The 19,927-nt window shown below is 37.3% G+C and overlaps 1 protein-coding gene across 2 annotated transcripts; it reads right to left on the minus strand.

Annotated features, from left to right (window-relative positions):
• Nucleotides 1-847: 847 nt before the first annotated feature.
• Nucleotides 848-15,137, minus strand: LOC107859755 (RNA polymerase I-specific transcription initiation factor RRN3). 2 transcript variants are annotated; one of them, XM_016704849.2, is made up of 16 exons: nt 14,763-15,137; nt 13,883-14,021; nt 11,860-11,943; nt 11,678-11,749; nt 11,503-11,574; nt 11,188-11,424; nt 10,869-10,979; nt 10,659-10,772; nt 9,338-9,460; nt 9,195-9,263; nt 8,939-9,042; nt 8,231-8,314; nt 8,007-8,094; nt 7,415-7,531; nt 1,622-1,803; nt 848-1,521 (listed from the first exon to the last, which is right to left on the minus strand). In XM_016704849.2, exons 2-16 carry the CDS (start codon nt 13,994-13,996, stop codon nt 1,227-1,229), a joined length of 1,866 nt encoding a protein of 621 aa, XP_016560335.2. In that variant the 5' UTR covers nt 13,997-14,021; nt 14,763-15,137; the 3' UTR covers nt 848-1,226. The 2 variants fall into 2 exon arrangements, with proteins under 2 accessions (XP_016560335.2, XP_016560336.2); XM_016704850.2 differs by having other exon boundaries at nt 1,631-1,803; nt 14,763-14,922.
• Between the last annotated feature and the right edge of the window lie 4,790 nt (nt 15,138-19,927).

Raw genomic sequence — 19,927 nt, forward strand, 5'->3', positions numbered from 1 at the left:
ACAAAGATAGATAACACCTGTCTGCTTAAGACAAAACCTCATCTCTGTAGATTATCTCGAGTTAACCCAGCTTCTCTGACAACAACCTATCCTAAACAAGCCACTTTAATGGGTTGCTTTGGTTCTCCATAGCTGTTTCCCTGGCCAATTCAGTACATAATGATCAGACTGTTTCTGAAGAAAACAGCAAGCTAGTGGACAATTAGCCCTATTCTAATATATCATAAACTATAGAAAGCTTCTTTTTCAATTAAAAACCAAGACCTACATATGGACTATGTAGTGATTATTCATCAATTAGATACAGTAATATATTAATTATACACTAAATATAGTGCTATAATTATTTAATGTATAATATTTACAAGCAATATCGATACATTAATTATACACTAAATATGGTGTTGTAACTATTCAATTTACCTTGTTTATGTGAAATAAATATATAAATATAACTAAGATTTGCATCTATTCTTCGCCGTACAAATACGTGAACATAATCAAAATAAAAAATTACATGTAAAAGTTGGTTATAATGAAGTAATCAAATTAAAATATAGTAACTATTTTAAGTCTAAAACTTAAATGGGAAGCTGAGTTAATTTTTCTAAATTATTTCCAAGGATGGAGAGTAGAGGGGGTTCCTCTTTTTCTTTGCTTCATCAGTCTTCTGATTTTTATTGCTTTAAATAAAGTGATATTATTAATTCAGGGACACCCATTTGGAGCATGCAAATCATGCATACAATACCACATAAGCCAGTCAACAGATACCATTGGAAGAAATACAAAGTATCTCCCCGGCCATTTTGCCTAACTAAAATCCTCTCACATTATGCAAGCGGTATTCAAAGAATACTCATATATTGGGCGTATAGCGCCATAATGTATTAACAGTTAACATCAAGAAGAAAATACACAAGAATTGAGGTATTTTTTACCTTTAGCTCTGATCATCATCATCAAAACAACTTTTGCTAAATATTACAGATAACTTTTGCTATGAATACAAAAATTGGCCTCTAAACATCTCAAGGGATGTATTCAGACAGGAGTGGAGGCCTCGTGAATCTAGGATACAGTGAAATATGACATCTCAGTTTTTTGCCATTATCAACCACAAACCAGGACAAGCATTTTCAACTCTTCATGACATGGTCCAACTCTTTGCCATGGAAGGGTAAGCATTTCCTCTTTCAGGTTCATCAAATCGCGGAAATCAATCTCTACAAGGAATCAGGGCAAGGTCTGATTCTTGAAGGCATCTGCATGTCGGTTCGTAATTCCCCTCCAAACCATTGTGCAACTTTAGGTGTTATTGACATTTTGCTCATTTCATTATCAAATTCATCGAGATCCTGATCATAACTTCGGGCAGCTCCATCATTAGCTATATTCATCCCCTTCCCTGCTGTACAGATCTCAATTTCGTCTTCATCACTAGTACCCTCATCATCATCCTCATCGTTGTCATAAGAGCTCCGAACCATTGACCAGTACACAAAATTTGGCCGGATGAATCTTACAAAACATATGGCAAGATGAGACAAAAGAACACACTAATTAATAGAAGAAACTAAAATGCACAAGCGAAGTCAATAATGCCGATGTAGAAACAAACCTGTCAGACCTCATTAGCAGACAAGGATCAAATGGGAAAAACATATCAAGCCTCTCTCTACCACCAAAAGCCATTGAAAGTTCTGACTCAAGCAGATTACTTGATACAAAGTTATCAGGCACATCAAGACGAGTCACTTTTGCCAACCGAAGAAATTCTTCCACTATTGATGGCAAGCATACCTGTTTGCAAAAATTTTATGGAGACGAGAATTAACACAAAAGTAGAGAATTCATCAATAAAAACAAAGACAAGCCTTGGTGAGTCCTGATTTGAGTCCACTAACAACAAAGAAAAAACAAAAGGACCTTTTACAACAATAACAACTACCCCTTATTTCCCAATTTGGGATTGACCATCGAATTCTCCACTTTATTTGGGTACGTCCCATTCCAACACTCAATTTTTTATCTTTAGGACAACTTATGGTTCTCTAAATTTAAAGATTTTTTAAATCTCATAATTATCCCGAAACTAACACAAATATCTTACCAAACTTAAAAGATTCAAACACCAGACCTAATGCAGATGGAACCAGTGACTACAAATCTTGATGTTCACCTAGTTGGTATCCACTATATGAATATTTTGCTTCCACTATGTACTGTTATTCGCTAATCCACATGCATTCCAAATTCTATCAAAAATTCAAATTTCCTCCACATGCTTTTAGTTGACACCTTTAATCATCATAGTGACACACGAATGAGTGAATTTGAAGGTGAAGCAAGGATGTTCCACCTCAGTCAATCTTTGCTTTTTCTTAGTGAAATCATTTCAAGTCTTGCCTTATCATGAAAGACCGTGCATCCATCATCTTAACATCTTCAACTCGTCCTATTAGTCACAGGCCTTAAAAGCTCACATTCACTTTATTATAAAATGCTGGACTATGGAATTTCTTTCACTTTGAAAATATTCCCTGTATGAGTTGCATCAAACTCATGTATCCCCCTCCCCACCCCGAAAAAGGTAATATATTAGCAGAACACCGGAGAAGAGTGTACACAACAAGATATCATAATCAAAGATAGAGCCCCAAAAATGGCAGTAGCCTATACCAATAGGGTCTCTATAAGATGTAAAATGGATCATGTCCTCTATTTTAATCCCCTATTTGGGTTTTCTGTTGCATATATGCACCTAGTCAATTCCCTAAACACTGAACCAGTTTTTTAAGATGAAGTTATTTCATTAAAGGCATAAGAAGATGCAAATAGTACAAAAGAGAGTCGAACAACAGTGAGTTTGTTAGCTCCATTACGGTGAGTCTTGCTAAAGATAAGGTGCTAACAAAGTCCAAAATGCTGTTTGGGGAGGTTACAGGGGACAAATTACTCCACTTACACAATACATGACACTTAGCCTTGAGACTGATTAGGACTTAGGAGTTGCTATTCCATCAAAACGTTTACGGTTACTGTCTGCCCATATACATCAAAAAACTTACCTATTAAACTGTCTGCATTTAACCACTGAACCTCAGTCAAACCACCTAATCTCACTTTTATCTTTCTTAAGTGGCTTTGGAGGTATAATGATTTTGAGTAACAGTTTATGGGAAACGTCACATAAATGCCAGATACGATGGGGAAGATTTTTGGACTCCTACAGTCCAATGGGAATGGTAGAAATATACTTTTCTGGTCTGATATATGGCTGGATAATTAAAGCTTCAAACAAAAAATTCCAGAGTTATATGGATGCTCCACTAATGAGAATGGGAAGGTAGCTAATTCTAATGTTATATGAATTTGCTCAACTGACACAAATGCTGGATAGTGTTAAGTTGGAGGACAACAAGAAAGTTTCAATGTTTTGGACAGCAAGCAACAACAACAACAAACCCAGTGTATTCCCACCTGGTGGGGTCTGGGGGGGTAGGATGTACGCAGTCCATACCTCTACCTCTGAAGAAGTAGAAAGGCTGTTTCCGATAGACCCCCGGCTCGAGACACGCGGTACCATACAAACACATAGTAAAGCACAGCACAAGGTTACAAGGTTACATAACATAAATACGGCACCCATAAGTAATATAAAACAGAGGAAAGCACACAGCTTCATAATAAAACATGGGACACGGACTCCTAACAGGAATAAACCCCCACCAAGTAGTTCCCTATACTAGCGACTCAGACTGGCCCTAGTCCACTGCCTCCAGACCTTCCTATCTAGGGTTATGTCCTCGGTGAGCTGTAACTGCTCCATGTCTCGCCTAATCACCTCACCCCAGTACTTCTTCGGCCTACCCCTACCCCGCTTAAAACCATCCAACGCTAGCCTCTCACACCTACGGACCGGGGCATCCACGCCCCTCCTCTTCATGTGTCCGAACCATCTCAATCGGGCTTCCCGCATCTTGCACTCCACTGGTGTCACACCAACCTTCTCCCGGATGTTCTCATTCCGAACTCTATCCCCTCTAGTCAGCCCACACATCCAGCGCAACATCCGCATTTCTGCCACCCTCATCTTTTGGATGTGGGAGTTCTTAACTGGCCAACACTCCGCTCCATACAACATGGCCGGCCGGACTACCGCCCTGTAGAATTTGCCTTTAAGCTTAGGCGGCACCTTCTTATCACACAGCACCCCCGACGCGAGCTTCCACTTCATCCATCCCGCCCCAATACGGTGCGAGACATCCTCGTCAATCTCACCGTTACTCTGGATCACGGACCCGAGATACTTGAAACTCTCCCTCTTACCTACCTCCTGTGATTCCAGCTTCACTACTACCTCATTCTCCCGCCTCACGTCATTAAACTTGCATTCCACATACTCTGTCTTGCTTCTGCTCACCCTGAACCCTTTAGACTCAAGGGTTTGCCTCCACACCTCTAATTTGTCACTCACACCCCCTCGAGTCTCATCTATCAAAACTACATCGTCTGCAAAAAGCATACACCACGGCACCTCCCCTTGAATACGCCGCGTCAACACATCCATCACCACTGCAAACAAAAAGGGACTAAGAGTAGATCCCTGATGCAACCCTGTCCGGACCGTGAAATGCTCTGAGTCCCCTCCCGCCGTCCTCACCTTAGTTTTCGCTCCATCATACATATCCTTGATTGCTCTGATATATGCCAGCGGTACTCCACTCACCTCCAAGCATCTCCAAAGCACCTCCCTGGGGACTTTGTCATAGGCCTTCTCCAGGTCGATAAACACCATGTGCAGGTCCTTCTTCCTCTCCCTATACTGTTTCACCAACCTCCGTACCAGGTGAATTGCCTCCGTCGTCGAGCGGCCAGGCATAAATCCAAATTGGTTTTCTGAAATAGACACTATCCGTCTCAGCCTCACCTCGACCACTCTCTCCCAGATCTTCATAGAGTGACTCAATAACTTAATCCCCCTATAGTTGTTGCAACTCTGGATGTCCCCCTTATTCTTATAGAGAGGTATCATGGTGCTCCACCTCCAAGCCTCGGGCATCTTTGCCGTCTTGAAGATTTCATTAAACAATCCCGTCAACCACCTAAGACCAGCCTCTCCAACGAACTTTCAAAACTCGACCGGTATCTCATCCGGCCCCGTCGCCCTACCCCTTCGCATTCTGCGAACAGCCTGTCTAACCTCTTCTACCTTAAAACGTCTACAATAGCTAAAATCCCGACACTCCTCTGAGTGCTCCAGTTCCCCTAACACAATAGCTCTATCCCCTTCGTCATTCAAGAGCCTATGAAAGTACGACTGCCATCTATTCTTAATGTGGCCGTCCTCCACCAACACTCTACCGTCCTCCCCCTTAATGCACCTCACCTGATCGAGGTCACGACCCTTCCTCTCCCTAGCCTTAGCGAGTCTAAACAACTTTTTCTCCCCTCCCTTCCCCTGTAACCCTGTAACCCTGCATACAGGCTCTCAAAGGCGGCCGTCTTAGCTGCCGTGACTGCTGACTTAGCCTCCTTCCTCGCTAGCTTGTACTCTTTCCTGTTTACCCGCTTCTCCTCTTCATCTTTCCTGTTTTGGACAGCAAGCAATGATGGAAAATTCACTGTAAACAGTAGTTGCACTATGCTATAGAAACAACAAGGGGTGTATGATTCAGAATGGCCATGGAAAGCGCATGGTACCTTATTGGGCTAGCACCAAATGTAGTGTCTCCTGGAGACATGGAAACATCAGACAATGGCTAAGGCTGCATTTGTTTTTTTTAAGATTCAGACGTCTGAATTTGAATGTACATCTGAATGGTTTAGATGTTGTCTCTAGATCTGAAAACTGAATGATTAAAACTGTTTGTTTTTTAACATCTGAATGTGCAAAAAAAATTTATTTGTATGTATAATAAAATAAAAAATACAATTCAAACAAAAAACTAATTCTATATCAGAAAAGTATGTAATTTAATATAGCAAAATTATTATTTGATTGGAAAAAAATATTTATGTTTGTTAGTGATAGTGGAGATGGCTTATAATGGTGGTTGCAGTGACAATGATTGATGTTACTGATTCGTAATGTTGGTGGTAATAATTGTGATGGTTGGTATTGTAGTGATTGTTATGATGGTGGCAGTTGATAGTGGTGGTGGAAGTTGTGATGCGACGTTGCTTGATGTTAGTAGTTGGAGGTGTTGATTGTGATGGCTGAAAAATGAATGCATGATGATTGACGATGTGTTGGCGCTAGTTGGAGATGTTGTTAGTTGTGATGGTGGAGATGGTTGTTAGTAGAGATAAATTGTAGCGATGGTACTGGTTGAAGTGATGGTATAGGTGGCGTTATAATGGTGGTGGCGGTCGAAGAATGTGCGGAGGTTGTGATGTATTAGTGGTAGTTAGCGGTGGTGCTAGTTATGATAGATGAGTTAGTCGATAGTAGGGATTGACTGGTAGTGGTTGATGATGGTGGTGAGGGATTGACTGGTAGTGGTTGATGATGGTGGTGCTGTTGACGACGTTTGTGGCGGTGAATATAATAAGAATAATAGAGGTAGTAGGTGTGGTAATAACAGTTGACACTAGTGGTTGGTAGCGATATTTGTTGTTGATGGTGATTGTGATGGTGGAGGTGGTTGGTGGTTGACAATGGTGGCGGTGGTTAGTGATGGTGACCGATGATTATGAATAGAGTGACAGTGAATATTATCCAACACCAGAATACCTCTTCAGACCTATTAAGACTTGATTCTAGATCTGAATGATTAAGACCTATTCAGACCTATTCAGAGCTAAAATCTTAATAAAAAACAAATGCACTTAATGGTCCGAAGTCTGAACCATTCAGATTCAGACCTCCATTAAGTGCAAACAAATGAACCCTAAGAGTCAGCAGACAATAGAGCATGTGTCTTATGAACAATTAGGCAGAAGAGAAATGGAGTTTGCTTTGAAGGGACAAAACAACATGCATCCAGGATCAAAAAACGATCTCTACTTTGTTATTTTGGATAAGCTTTAGATTTCTTAGAAGAGATAATGACATATGTAATTCTTTTTCTGCTTCAGGCATAGTAGTATAAAGATTTGTACCTTCTTGGCACCTTTATTTATAAACATTTACCTTGTCAATTTTTTTTTAATCTCTCATATGTTATCGAAGCTTACAACTCCGTCTAGAACCCAAAACAAGTTGGCGACAGTTATATGAATCCTCAGTGACCCTTCTTTTTTTTTTTTTGGAAACTGGTAACTTGTCAGTGACCCTTCTTATCTATGTGGTCTAAGCTTGCAGAGCATATATTCTATTTGAATGGAATAAAAATAAAACATAAAAAGGGAGAAAATACAAAATAGGAGAATCGTAAGAGTAGTAATACTGAGAAAATGAACACATTACCATTAATGGGCTCAATGGATGCCTCAGGATATCCTCTATATGCTTTGATATACGTGATCTGATGTGAGGAACAGCAAGCACTGATCTCATGCGGAAGCAAAGTACATACATCATGGCCTGCAATATACTGAACAGAATCAGTAACAATTCAATTGGATGTCAAGAAAGTTCCCAAAAGTGATGTGCTAAAGAAAAGAAAAATATGGAAAACTACTTTCTCGCTTAGGTTTGTTTCCAAGGTAAATTTAGGTCTTCCTTCAAGTTCCCTACATATTTTGCAGATTTAATTTGAAAGAAGTCTTAGTAACTGAAAAGTTTTAACCACTTTTCTAGCAAGTTACCTGTAATTCACAACCCCCCAAAAAAAACAAAAAAATTCATAACAATTTCCTTTTCCCTTCCTAGCACTCAAATGATACATAAATAAAATTAGCACCAGGAAGATAATTTGGAAAGCCTTTAAACAAATCCACACAAAGATACCAAAGAAAAGGCCAACTCCTCAAACAATATAAAAAAGTGAAGGTATCTGTGTGTGAGGGAGCGGGAAATCACTATGGAAGGACCTGACTAGAACAAAGCAGTCAAGTACCTGGCATGCAGCATAGAATTCCTTGTGAGCTTTTGGATTGATGCCGCCACTCTGGTTGGAGCAATAAATGGAACACCATTCCAGCAAACTGAACCGTTCCAAAAAAAAAGAAAAGAAATCTATGACTTGAGATGCATCTCAATTCATTATTGATCAATGGAAGCAACTCAAAACTATAAAACATATTGTGTACAGAGTTGAAGATGTTTTGTCATCAGACAAACCTTTCTAGATATTCAGCAACAAATGAGATGGGCAAAAACTTTGCACGAGCCAAATAACTAGCAAGATAGGCAACAGCACTCATTCTGCATGCAACCAATAAAAATATCAGCTCTTCCCATCAACCATGACCAAAATAAATACAGATAGAAAACATAAGCTACCAGAACCCCCTCACCCCCCACCCTGGTTGAACTAGTTAGCAAAGAACTATCAGATTTATCCACACTCGGAGATTATCAAATCTGTTCAATTGCATTTGAATTCTAAGAAAGTGATCACTAAAAACAATTCAACCCTTCTGACGAGGGGAAAATCCAACACAACTGACAGATAACTGAAGCACGATAATCTATGACTTTTAAGGACAACTACTTTGATGGTATATTATCTTAACAGCATGCAGAAAGTCTGCCAGATTCATTAAGTAATACTACTTTGACTTCGAGTGCACGAAAATCTAGTGGCAAGATCATAAAGGGAATAATATTGGGACCCAAGTAATGCCCCAACAAAATCTAAACTAGCATGCGTTGCATATAAAAAAAGGAGAGGAGAGTTGAATATTCGTTACACTCAAGACAGAACAGCAAACTGAGCAAGCAGTTGCTGGTGTATCCATAATATATGACTAAACATATTGATTAAAAAACGGATGTGTGGGAAGGAAAAAAACAAGAAACCAAAGATTCAAATTCTTTAGTCTTCACCTCCATTCTGGATATCTACTTGTCTTAAATTTATGAAATAGAGTATCAGCAAATCTCCTGCCGCAGTTTTCAGGATCTAGTGAACAGGCATAAAACAACACAAACTGCAATAACAGGATCAACAAATGTAAGTTCAAAGGGGAAACAGATACATTGAAGTAAGAAAATAAAATAAAGAAGGTGTTCATCAAGTTCAGACGTGCTGGGAAAAGAAAGACCAGCCTAAGTGGCGGAGAATGATAATTATGCATGTTACCTGAGCAAATTTAGACTTGTATGCCGTCAAAACAGTTTGCTGAAAAGACTGGAGAAGAGTATCAAAAACCTACACCATTTGAAAGACAAATAAATGTGAGAAAAGTAAGGAGTAGAGTTAAAAATTAAACACATCCACTTTACCTGACGCAGGCGTCCACTCTCTTTGCAAAAGTTGAGGTGTTCAAAGGTAAGCACCATCAAGCTATCCAATTTCTGAGCATTGAGATTTCCACTAAAATACCGTTCCATCCAAGAAATTCGGAGCTGGAAGTAAAGACTTTGTTAGTATGTAAAAGGCAGATGACAAATACCAGATAAAAATTACGGATGAGCTTAGGTGCTCACGGCTCTTAACCTTGAGGTTGTGGTTCAATCCCCCACCGCCCACGGTGAACCCTCAAATGACTTTACTTAAAAAGAAAAAAAAAAGGATGGATGAAGATCAAACAATAAATATAATAAATCATCAGCTGAAAGCCTAGCGTACAATACAATGCAGTACTTCCGATATTCCTAGCATATTGTATTCATACAAGAAAACCACAGACTAGTTCATCAAAAAAGAAAAGGGATAGAATTGAACATCACAGGAAAAAAATGACCATTTACAAGAACCAAAAAAAACATTTCTTAGATGGTATTTGTGATTCTCCCTAATTGATGACAATTTTGAATATACTGTACCCAAAGCAAATTGAATACAACCTTTAAAATGGTTGTCAACACCGTGGGAAAGGAAATTTGTCTACAGTAGAATATGGGAAGGGTAAAAATAGTGTTGTGGGCAAACTGACTTCTATTAAGGAAAATAAGATTTGAACAAATGGTCCTTTTTCACCACTTAAACTCCAGTGAAAGTTCGCAGGGTGTCGAAAAGGCAAATTTTTCTCAAGGTTGACAGTCACTTTAGATTTAAATAGAAATATTCTGGGAAATCCCCTTCCGAATCGTCATGTATTCCTTATCTATACTAGGTTTCTTCAAGATTACGACCAATCATTTTTATACGGTAAATGATTTTAATTGTATTGGGAAATCCCTGAACACAAGTATTATACCCAAAATCAGAGAAACCTAGGCTAAACATGGATCTATACAAAATTCATCGAATCGCCCAAAACAATACAGGATCCTCATGGATGCACCCAAAAAAAAACTAGAAACATGAGACAACTCCACGCACGTACAAAATCATCAAACCCCCCCCCCCCCCCCCTCCAAGGCATTCCTATTTCTTTACTTCCATATTATCCTAAGTTCCTAAGAAAACTTTTTGCAATAAAATAAAGGAGAGAAGTAAACAGAATAATGCGACATTATGGCCAGAGCATCACCTCTTTACAAAAGTACGCGATTCTGAAATACACCCCCCATACACGAAAAAAGAAAGTCAATGAAACAAGTTTAGCCGCAATGCCAACACTAAAATACAGAAAAATATCATTAGAAAGATGAAAATCACCTCATCACCATCTTGCTGACCAACATCGACAGGACCCTCCAGATCTTCCAGCTCCATATCGAAGATGCCTTTGGTGAAATCTTCCTGTAAGATATCATCCCATGCTATGTCTACCTAAGAAACTCAAGGACAAGAACCAAATTAATTTAGTGCAACGCCTTTTAGAATCTACTCAGAGCCTGAGTGAAGGTTAAATTTCAAACAACTTACATCCAAATCTATTAGCCGATCCATAATTGCCAAGAGCATTGTTCTCCCAACACGATCACCAATTTCTCCACTCTCTAGCTTTAACATGTTCTCCACATATATCAAGATCAACTGCACAGGAGGAGGGGGGAAACATGACTAAGAATTTAGGAGCATCCAGCAATAAGAAACACAACACAGTAAAAATAGTGTACCCATCATGAGGATCTGGCAATGCAGGTTTAACTAATTCAAACTAATGTCAGTAGGATTGGAACACATGCAATAAGCTACATAATGGAGGATTTTCTTTGTCAAGAAAGTACGAATCTGCACTTACTGGTTCCTTTGTGAAAATGTGTGGCATCCTCTCCGTTATTATTCTCTCAAGTCTCAGGGGCGAGAGAGGAACTAACTCTGCAATGAATATTAATGTTTTATGGACATGATGAATGACTTGGCCCTTTCGTAGAATGCCACGTGACTGATTCAACAATGATATGAAGGAATCAGGAGGCATAAAATTGCTCACGAGCATCTCCAAGCACAAATCGACATACTGCCCACTAAATGTAGCCTACAGTTTAGAAGAAGAATCATGATCGCAGAGATTAATGACCAAAACATTGCAGACAGTAGCTCTGGAGCCACATACCAAGGATATAACTAATTCCATCAAGGCATCCATTACATCAGTTCCATAGTTCCACATGCTCATTTTTAAAATCTGCAAGGAAAAAAACATTTTAAGTATATGATCTTTACCAGTGGCAGCCTGTACTCTTGAAAGATACAGACTGACAGAGTTAATAAAGTCATTTAGCACTTACGGATGAAATAAGAGATTGATGGTGAACAATGTCTAGACAAGAAACTGATCCTGACAAAGCTTTTAAACATGTCTGTAATGCAAATCCAAAATCAAGAGTATAATTAAAATATAAAGTAAAAGAAACCACTACAAAAGTAATTGCAAGATGACCAATACATGTGCAATTTCTAAAAGACATACCACCATTAGGGCCACCTTCTCAGGTACAAGGCATTCATCGGGGCCCATAACCGTAACAAGCTGCTTATATTTGTCTGGGTCACCCTAATATACGAACAATCAGCTGTAAAATTCATTTTATAGTGCTAGAGTATATATATGGAAACTATGAAGCAAGGAGAATTCATAAAAATTGCATTGCATTGCACATACACCAGTGAAAACAGCAACTAAGAATGTTCAGACATTGCACATCTTGTGAAGATGTTTGCCAGGGAAGTAAACAAAGTAGAGACAGGCAAAACGAAAAAAATTCAGCAAAAAGAATAAAATGAAAATGTTTGGCCCGCAAGCACTTGCTCAATAAAAATGAGATAAACAACATCACATCCACACACACCACAAACAAAAAAGAAAAAGAGTAAAATAAAAGATATATATATATATAGAGAGAGAGAGAGAGAGAGGGGCCTAGTGCACTAAAGCTCCCGCTATGCGCAGGATCTGGGGAAGGGCCCCACCACAAGGGTGTAGTGTACGCAGCCTTACCTTGCATTTATGAAAGAGGCTGTTTCCAAGGCTTGAAATCGTGACCTCTTGGACACATGGCAGCAACTTTACCGAAACAGAAGAGGTTGTCTTTAACATACCATTTCTACATTCATTCAGAACTAAACAGTTAAATATCAAGTTAAAAGGACAGCACTCTAAGCCCTACCAATTTTTCCTCTTTACTCTAATTAGCCCTACCAATTTTCCCTCTTTACTCTAAGTCAAATCTAAGTAAGGCTCATGCAGCTAACCTCGTCATTTTTTTTCTAACCAAGAATTCCACCCCGCCGCGGCATGGCGTGGCGTGGGGGGGGGGGGGGGCGCTAGCACATGGTTCAAAACCCAGTCAATTATAGCGCACCCCTCTGCCAGCTTTGACGATCATTTCTCCTATCAGAACAAAGACAAATGACAATGGCCAGCAATGCCTTACCAGCAACCAATCTTCTTCACTTTCTATTAAGTTTCACCATAAATCCAACTAGAACCAATATAATTATCGACCAAAAGATCATAATTCCATAGTTTCTCCATACTGCTAATATTCCACCTGTTGTCTTGTCTTAAAGTAACCAAAACAGCAACATAATTGGGCGGCTTGACAATAGTCACAGTGCTCTCTTTATCGAATTTGGTATGAACAATATTCTTAAACGCCATTCTATTGATAATACAGTTTCATACAAATTTAAAGTTTTGAAACTGCAAAATAGATTAACTTTCACACCAACCTTCTCAAACTAACATTCACCAACAAGTTCAATATTCTCTTCTACTTTTTATTTCATAAAGTGGTTCCCAGGTCAAGGTCGCGCGCACCTCAACTAATTCCACCGGATACCCGTTACATCACACTAGCACATGTACCGGGTAACTCTCTCCACCAAGAGTTTACCTAGTGTTTTTGCCTTGGGATTTGAACATGAAATCTCATGATTCTCAATCCACTTCATTGACCAGTAAGCCACACCCTAAGTTCTTCCCTTCAACTACAATTTAACATAATACAAAAGCCAGACTGGCATGTAAGATTTAGTGAGCAATTATGATGTCAAATAAAATGAGATGAAAAGAGAGCATACGGTAAGCTACTAAATCATTTTGAATTTGATGAACAACCTCACAGAGTCACAGTGTTGGTCACATCTTCCACTATTATATTAACAGCTCATCCAAACTCAAAAATTGCACGTCCAACTTTAACTCCTAATCTCCAAGGAAGTCAACTCTCGACTGAGGTCAATCAATCGGGAGCACCTATGTCGTCTTCAATAAAATATTCAAAATAGACATCTTAGAAGTAAAGATACTTTTCCTAATTTAGCCAGAATAAACAGTGACTTATCGCAGAATTAAGGCAAAAAAACTCAAGGTTTATGCTGACTCATACAGTTCAAACATGATCCCATGCAGTGGCATGCACACCAAACCCAACCCAATGCAATTATACTAGAACATAATTTTTCTTCAGATATGTATTCAACCATCCCACCTCAACAGCAGACTTAAGGGCACCTCTAACATGATAGAACAACATTGTATCCGAAATCTCAACATTCTCCATCTCAGCATAATCCGACTGCTCAGCATGTAATTCCATTCCCATTATGTTGATTTGGGTTGCGATTCTCCTGTGAAATGTCATCATGTAGAAAGCCCTTTAACAGCGGAAATAAAGTTGTAAAATGACCAAACATAGACCTCGAATCATTTCATATATGAACTCATCAAAATGCTTATTCAAGAAAAAACAGTTAAAAATAGTCAAGTAAGTATGTGATGGTCTTTCATTTTAATTTTATTTTTCAAAAAAAAAAGAAGATAAAATTAATTCATAACAAGATGATCAGTCCAACAAGCCAACAGCACATAGTGAAAATCATATCAAATTACAACATACACAGTTTAATCTCACAAGGTGGAGACCGGGGAGGGTCGGGGTACACAAACTTTACCCCTACCCCTACCTTACGGAGGTAGTCCAAAAGACTCCCTGCTGCCCCCTGCTCACGAACGAATTACTGAATTATATTAGAGTATTATTTTTCATGATAAGTTCTCAGTTGTTACTTTTAACAATATTTAGCTTGTTTCGTACATAACTACATAATCACTGTGCCCTTACAATTCAAACAGGAAATCAAAAGTCTTTCTAAATTACAAAACCGCAATAATAAACATATGGACTAAGAAACGAGCACACATAATATTATTATTATCTATTATAACCGTGGCGTCCGGGCTAGCTTTCTTACATAATATTACAATCCAAAAAAAAAATCGTTTTTAGCACTAAATTTAGCTCAAAAAATGTAATTGTAAAGTAGAGGCATAGATACAAAGGATAAGATGTAGAGAAAAGGAAAGCATACACTATGATTTTCGTCGGAGAAGGAGAAAGTGAGCTGCCGGGAGAGGTGGACACACTAGTAAAAGCGGCGCCAGGTAGTTGAAAGGGCTGACAAGAGTTCACTTTGCGCCTCTTTCAGTAATCGTTGTAAATTTGGGCCGAGTTAGTGGGCCTAAAACTATACGGGCTTGATCTTGGGTATTGGGTCGGATAATTTTAAACCCGATGATAAAAAGGAGGAGTTTTCGAAGAATGACTATAGTTTGGGTGTTATTAGAAATTTATAATTGTTAGAAATCTGCTTGAGATGTTAGGGAAAAGAATATAGGCTGCTACTATATTCTCACGTGAATATACAATATGTACGATAAATATAGTCTGTGTGTATACGGACAACAAAAAGTATATTTTCATTCTCTCTAATTTTCACTTGTATTCATTCACTCTAATTTCACTTGAATTCATGCACGCATCTAGGCTTGTAGAGACGAATACAATCTGGGTATATGTTTGGGCCTAAAACGATATTGGCCCATGACCCTTCCAAAGGATGACCTATTGGCTTGATCTTGAATACTTTTGCACTGAATAAGTAATATGAAGCAAATAATCCAAAATGCCTGCTGTCTTTGAACACGAACTTATCCCATGTCTTCCAAACAAGAGAAATATCTTTTCTGCGTCTCATACAAGAGGCCCAAAATAGCATCGAATGGGCCTGGCAATGAAAAAGCATACAAGGAGACAAACAAAACAAGGGCAGGTGGGTGCAAGGAGAGGAAAAGTAGGGACGCCCCGCAGGGTAATACTCGCACACTTCCATAATGAGGAAGGGACATTGCATGTGGGGTTGTCCACATGGATACTAAACTTGCCATCTTTTCATGTCCACCAAAACCAGCCAGGCCCAATTCATATGCCAGCCCACAACCAGAATATTATTGATATTACCTCCAAAAAATCTCTCTCTCTATATATATAAGGAAAGGGAAACATTCCTTCTTAATTTAATACCACAGGATTCAACTATTGCTTTCATTTTCTTAAACTTCATTATCAAGTTAAAACCTGACATTCTTTTTTAATCGGCAGATATGAGAAAAAAAGTAAAACAGAAGAAACGGTAATAGCGTGAGGGTGGAAATGCCAGACTACTACATACGTATGCACGTGGCTATTATCCAACGGAATTCCAAAGATGATTCAGTCTGTCAGACAAGAACATCTGGACCATATTTGTACAGAGTGGCCCAATACTCCTTCCTAAAAAATAGTAGATAATTCATCGCCCAAGACACGAGACACTGTTTTTAATAGATTGTGATTATTTAGTCAATATGAAAAAATTAAAGCATGATAGTAAGAAATATGACGACAAAATAGTAAGATTAAAAGCAAATGATGCAACATGTAATATTACATTATATTTAAAAGAAGGGAAACGACTCAATATATATACTGCGAATAAGGAGATCACACAAAAACAACATAACAAGGTAGTAATTTTAAAAAAGAAAAAATGACAAACAACAACATGGGTGTGATTACCTAAAGTAAGAAATCTTATTTAACTCTTTGAAATTTATGGATAAACATTATACTACTTGTTATTTGCAATTTGCAGCCACGACCGGAGCTAGCCTTCTGTTCGGGGGTTCGGCTAAACCCCTTTCGACGAAAAAATATATTATTTATACATGATTAAAATTATTTTTTATGTGGTTATAGTACGTGCTGAACCCCCTTCGACTAAGTTTTCTTTGAATATGGAACCCCTTAGTTAAAATTCTAAGTTTTTTTTGAATATGAAACCCTTTTCATTGAAATTCTGGCTCCGTCTCTGTTTGTAGCACCTTCGAACAGGGGCGGACCCACGTGTTAGGATAGGTCGGAGGATGATTATATTGTTGTGCCTATGTGTACATCTATGTACATGTATATAACTTAAGAAACTATTAGATATATAAATTATGTGGTCCTAAAGACCACCATAACACTTTGGGTGTGTTGGTTCTAGCTGCATTTTCCCACATAAGTGACCCAAGATTGAATCTAAGGGTCAAGTTTTCTTTGCTACTCCCTCCGTTTCGAAATAAATGAATTATTGTATTTTGGCATATAGATTAAGAAAAAAACATCAAAAACATAAATTTAACATAAATTTTCATTTTTACCCTTGAAGCTCTTTTACCCCCCAAAAAAAAGCTGCAGTCTCTTTTGCTTATCAAATCATAAGGGTAATTTTGGAAAAAAAAATCAACGATTTACTTATTTTGAAACATCAAAAAATACCCAACAATTCAATTATTCCAAAACGGAGGGAGTATTTTTTTGTGTAATAGTAACAATTTTTAACAACAAAAATAGTAGTAAGGATTTAAACCTACGACGTCTTGCTTACACAACACACCCTCTACTACTGGGCTACTGCACTCATATGCTTCTATAGTGTTAAGGTTTATATATCACCCTAAAACCCATATTTAGCCTATACATTTATATTTTCGTCAGTACGTAAGCCTCTACTAACCAGTCAGTCAAATATGACACTATCTCTCAGTCGTCATTGAAAGATTCTCGAACGCTTATATTAAGATAAAGGTACACCCGCACTTTTCAAATCCTGGGTTCGCCTCTGCCTTAGAAACTATGCTTTCCAGAATCATGGTGTTATCAAAAAGCCCCTTGCCTCAATTCATTCCTTTGTAGTGGTTGCATATCAATTCTTTTGTGAAATTTATGCCATTATTTCACTCTTAAACGATTGAATGTTTTACTCGATAAACTGCATGCAAGGGGGAAACACTAAATGTAAAACATCAAACCGGTTACGTATAATAATATTATATAAACCATGTAACAACTGAGATTACCTAACAAAAGATATACTATAAAACATTCAACATTTTCCTTATTACGTTACTGTATTCATCTTTACAAAATGACTAGAAAATATAGTCAACGTAATGTTGGTTCTTATCTGCAAAAAATTGCCGTGCAAAGCAGTTGAATTTGTTAGGTGAATCTGATATGAAAGGTAATAAAAGTACAGCAGACTTTTTCCCCACATATTGTTTTAAAAAGTTGAATTCATGAATGTTGAAAAAGATTGATGGGGTTTGGACTTTAGAATCATTTCGTGATTCTTGCGGCTTTAGTTGGAAATTTGAAGATCATGTGACAAGGATGATCCTTTTTGCTTCTTTTCTAGCACAAAATATGTAGTGGACAATTGGTTCTTTCCCCTCCAAGTTTTCTTAATAAGTCTCTAATGGGTTGTTCTTTTTTAGTTTCAAGGGGAAAGATCTCAAAGTTTCTGAATGAGACATAAGTGCAAACAAATTTCACATCGGCACTGAAATTGTAAAACAAACAATAATTGTGGTGTATGCAAATGTTGATTAATTTCACGAGATCTTAATAGGTACCATAGACAATTCTATTCACCGGCCAATGACAGAATAGATGAAAAGAAAATACTACGAAGTACTATTTTTGTCTCATATTTAAATCTAAAACCTCATAATTCTCAACCCACTATTCATTAATTACTAGGTTGGACCTCTGTGCAAGAAAAATGTTTTCATTCACTATAATAAAGAACACATTTTGTACGAATTGTCAGCGATAGCACTACAAAGTGACGCGCATAGCAGGGGATAATGTCCATAGCCATATGAATGCAGGATAAACACTTGCATATTCTTCTTGTTGCCCTAGTTAATAACAGACCATCCACAAAAGGGCACTATACATGTTTCAATAACAATAATAACATATTTAAGGGTAAAAGTCCAGGATTTGAAAAAAATAAAGTGCATGTAATAAACATGTCTTATGTTGATAAATTTGTTGTGTAAAATTTTGTCCCTCGCCCAGAGGTAAAATCGCTCAATCCAAAAATATACATGCATGCTTAACAAGTTAGGGAGGAGTTTTTATATTGGTTAGGGTAAAAATTTGTGTACACTCTATTTTTATTTTAATATAATTTTATAGGATTATGCTGAATATAATCTTATTATTATTATTATTATTGTTGTTGTTGTTGTTGTTATCGTCGTGGTGGTTAATCTTTATTTCACTTACCAATTTAGAGATACTTAAAAGACAATTCTTTTAGATTCTTATGCTAAACAGATTATTTCAAAATTTATATTTACACTTAAAAATTTCTACAGCACCAATACACCAATAATATACAAACACATTTAAAGTAAATATAAGTGATGTATGGTTATTAACTACACGTCACCTATATTATAAACTTTTGAAATTTGAGCAAAATTTTCTTTAACAAATCAAAAGGCAATTACATTAATTCGTCACTTACGATCCTCTTAAAAATAGGTTGTCTCTCAGACGTACGAGGGTCGTCTAGTTTTATTTGACCATCTCATAGAACTTCACAATTTACGTAACTAGTTTGATATAAATGAGATAATATAATCATTTAAAATAAAACTTGCAATCATTTTTATTTCATGTTTAATTTGAAATACTAGCTAATTTCATAATTAATTTATCTCACATCGCAAATGGTAGTAATTTTAACTCAATTCTTATTGCTACTTGTAATTAGGCCATGATTTCATTTGGATGCTTACCATTAAACAACTTTCTCTTAAAAGATCATATTTTGGAATTTGGAGCATAAAATTACCGAGTCCAATAACCTTCCTAACAACATAAAATAATTGATAGAGGTATTTTTTTTTTTTGGAAAGAACTATTTTTAAAAAATGATAGATTGCAGCTTGATACATAAAAGCTTCCGTTATGAACGAAAGTTGTCGAACTAGAAAAGTCTATTTCACAAAATCTTATCATTATTTTTGTTCAAAATTTTTTCACAACTTATATCTATAAATGCTACAAATACTTCTCCTAACAAAAATAAGTGCTTGCAAGAGAATTCTAGAAGAGCTGGGGCTAATTTCGTCATTTCATTATTCACCCAAGGCCATTTCCGGAAATATACCCTTCTGGTCTAATAAGTGGATTTCCGTTTAATAACCATTCAGTCATAATCCACTCCCACTGTAGTAATTTTCAAGTGAATCAAATAATTGTCTTATCATTAACTACCCTATTTATTTTTTCGTTTTAATTTAATAATAATGCATTTATCACTACAGTTTAGTAAAGGTATTTTGTACTGTATATATATGTATTTCTTTTCTGGTG

Source organism: Capsicum annuum, chromosome 2 (genome assembly GCF_002878395.1).
Source record: "Capsicum annuum cultivar UCD-10X-F1 chromosome 2, UCD10Xv1.1, whole genome shotgun sequence".
Taxonomy (NCBI): Eukaryota; Viridiplantae; Streptophyta; class Magnoliopsida; order Solanales; family Solanaceae; genus Capsicum; species Capsicum annuum.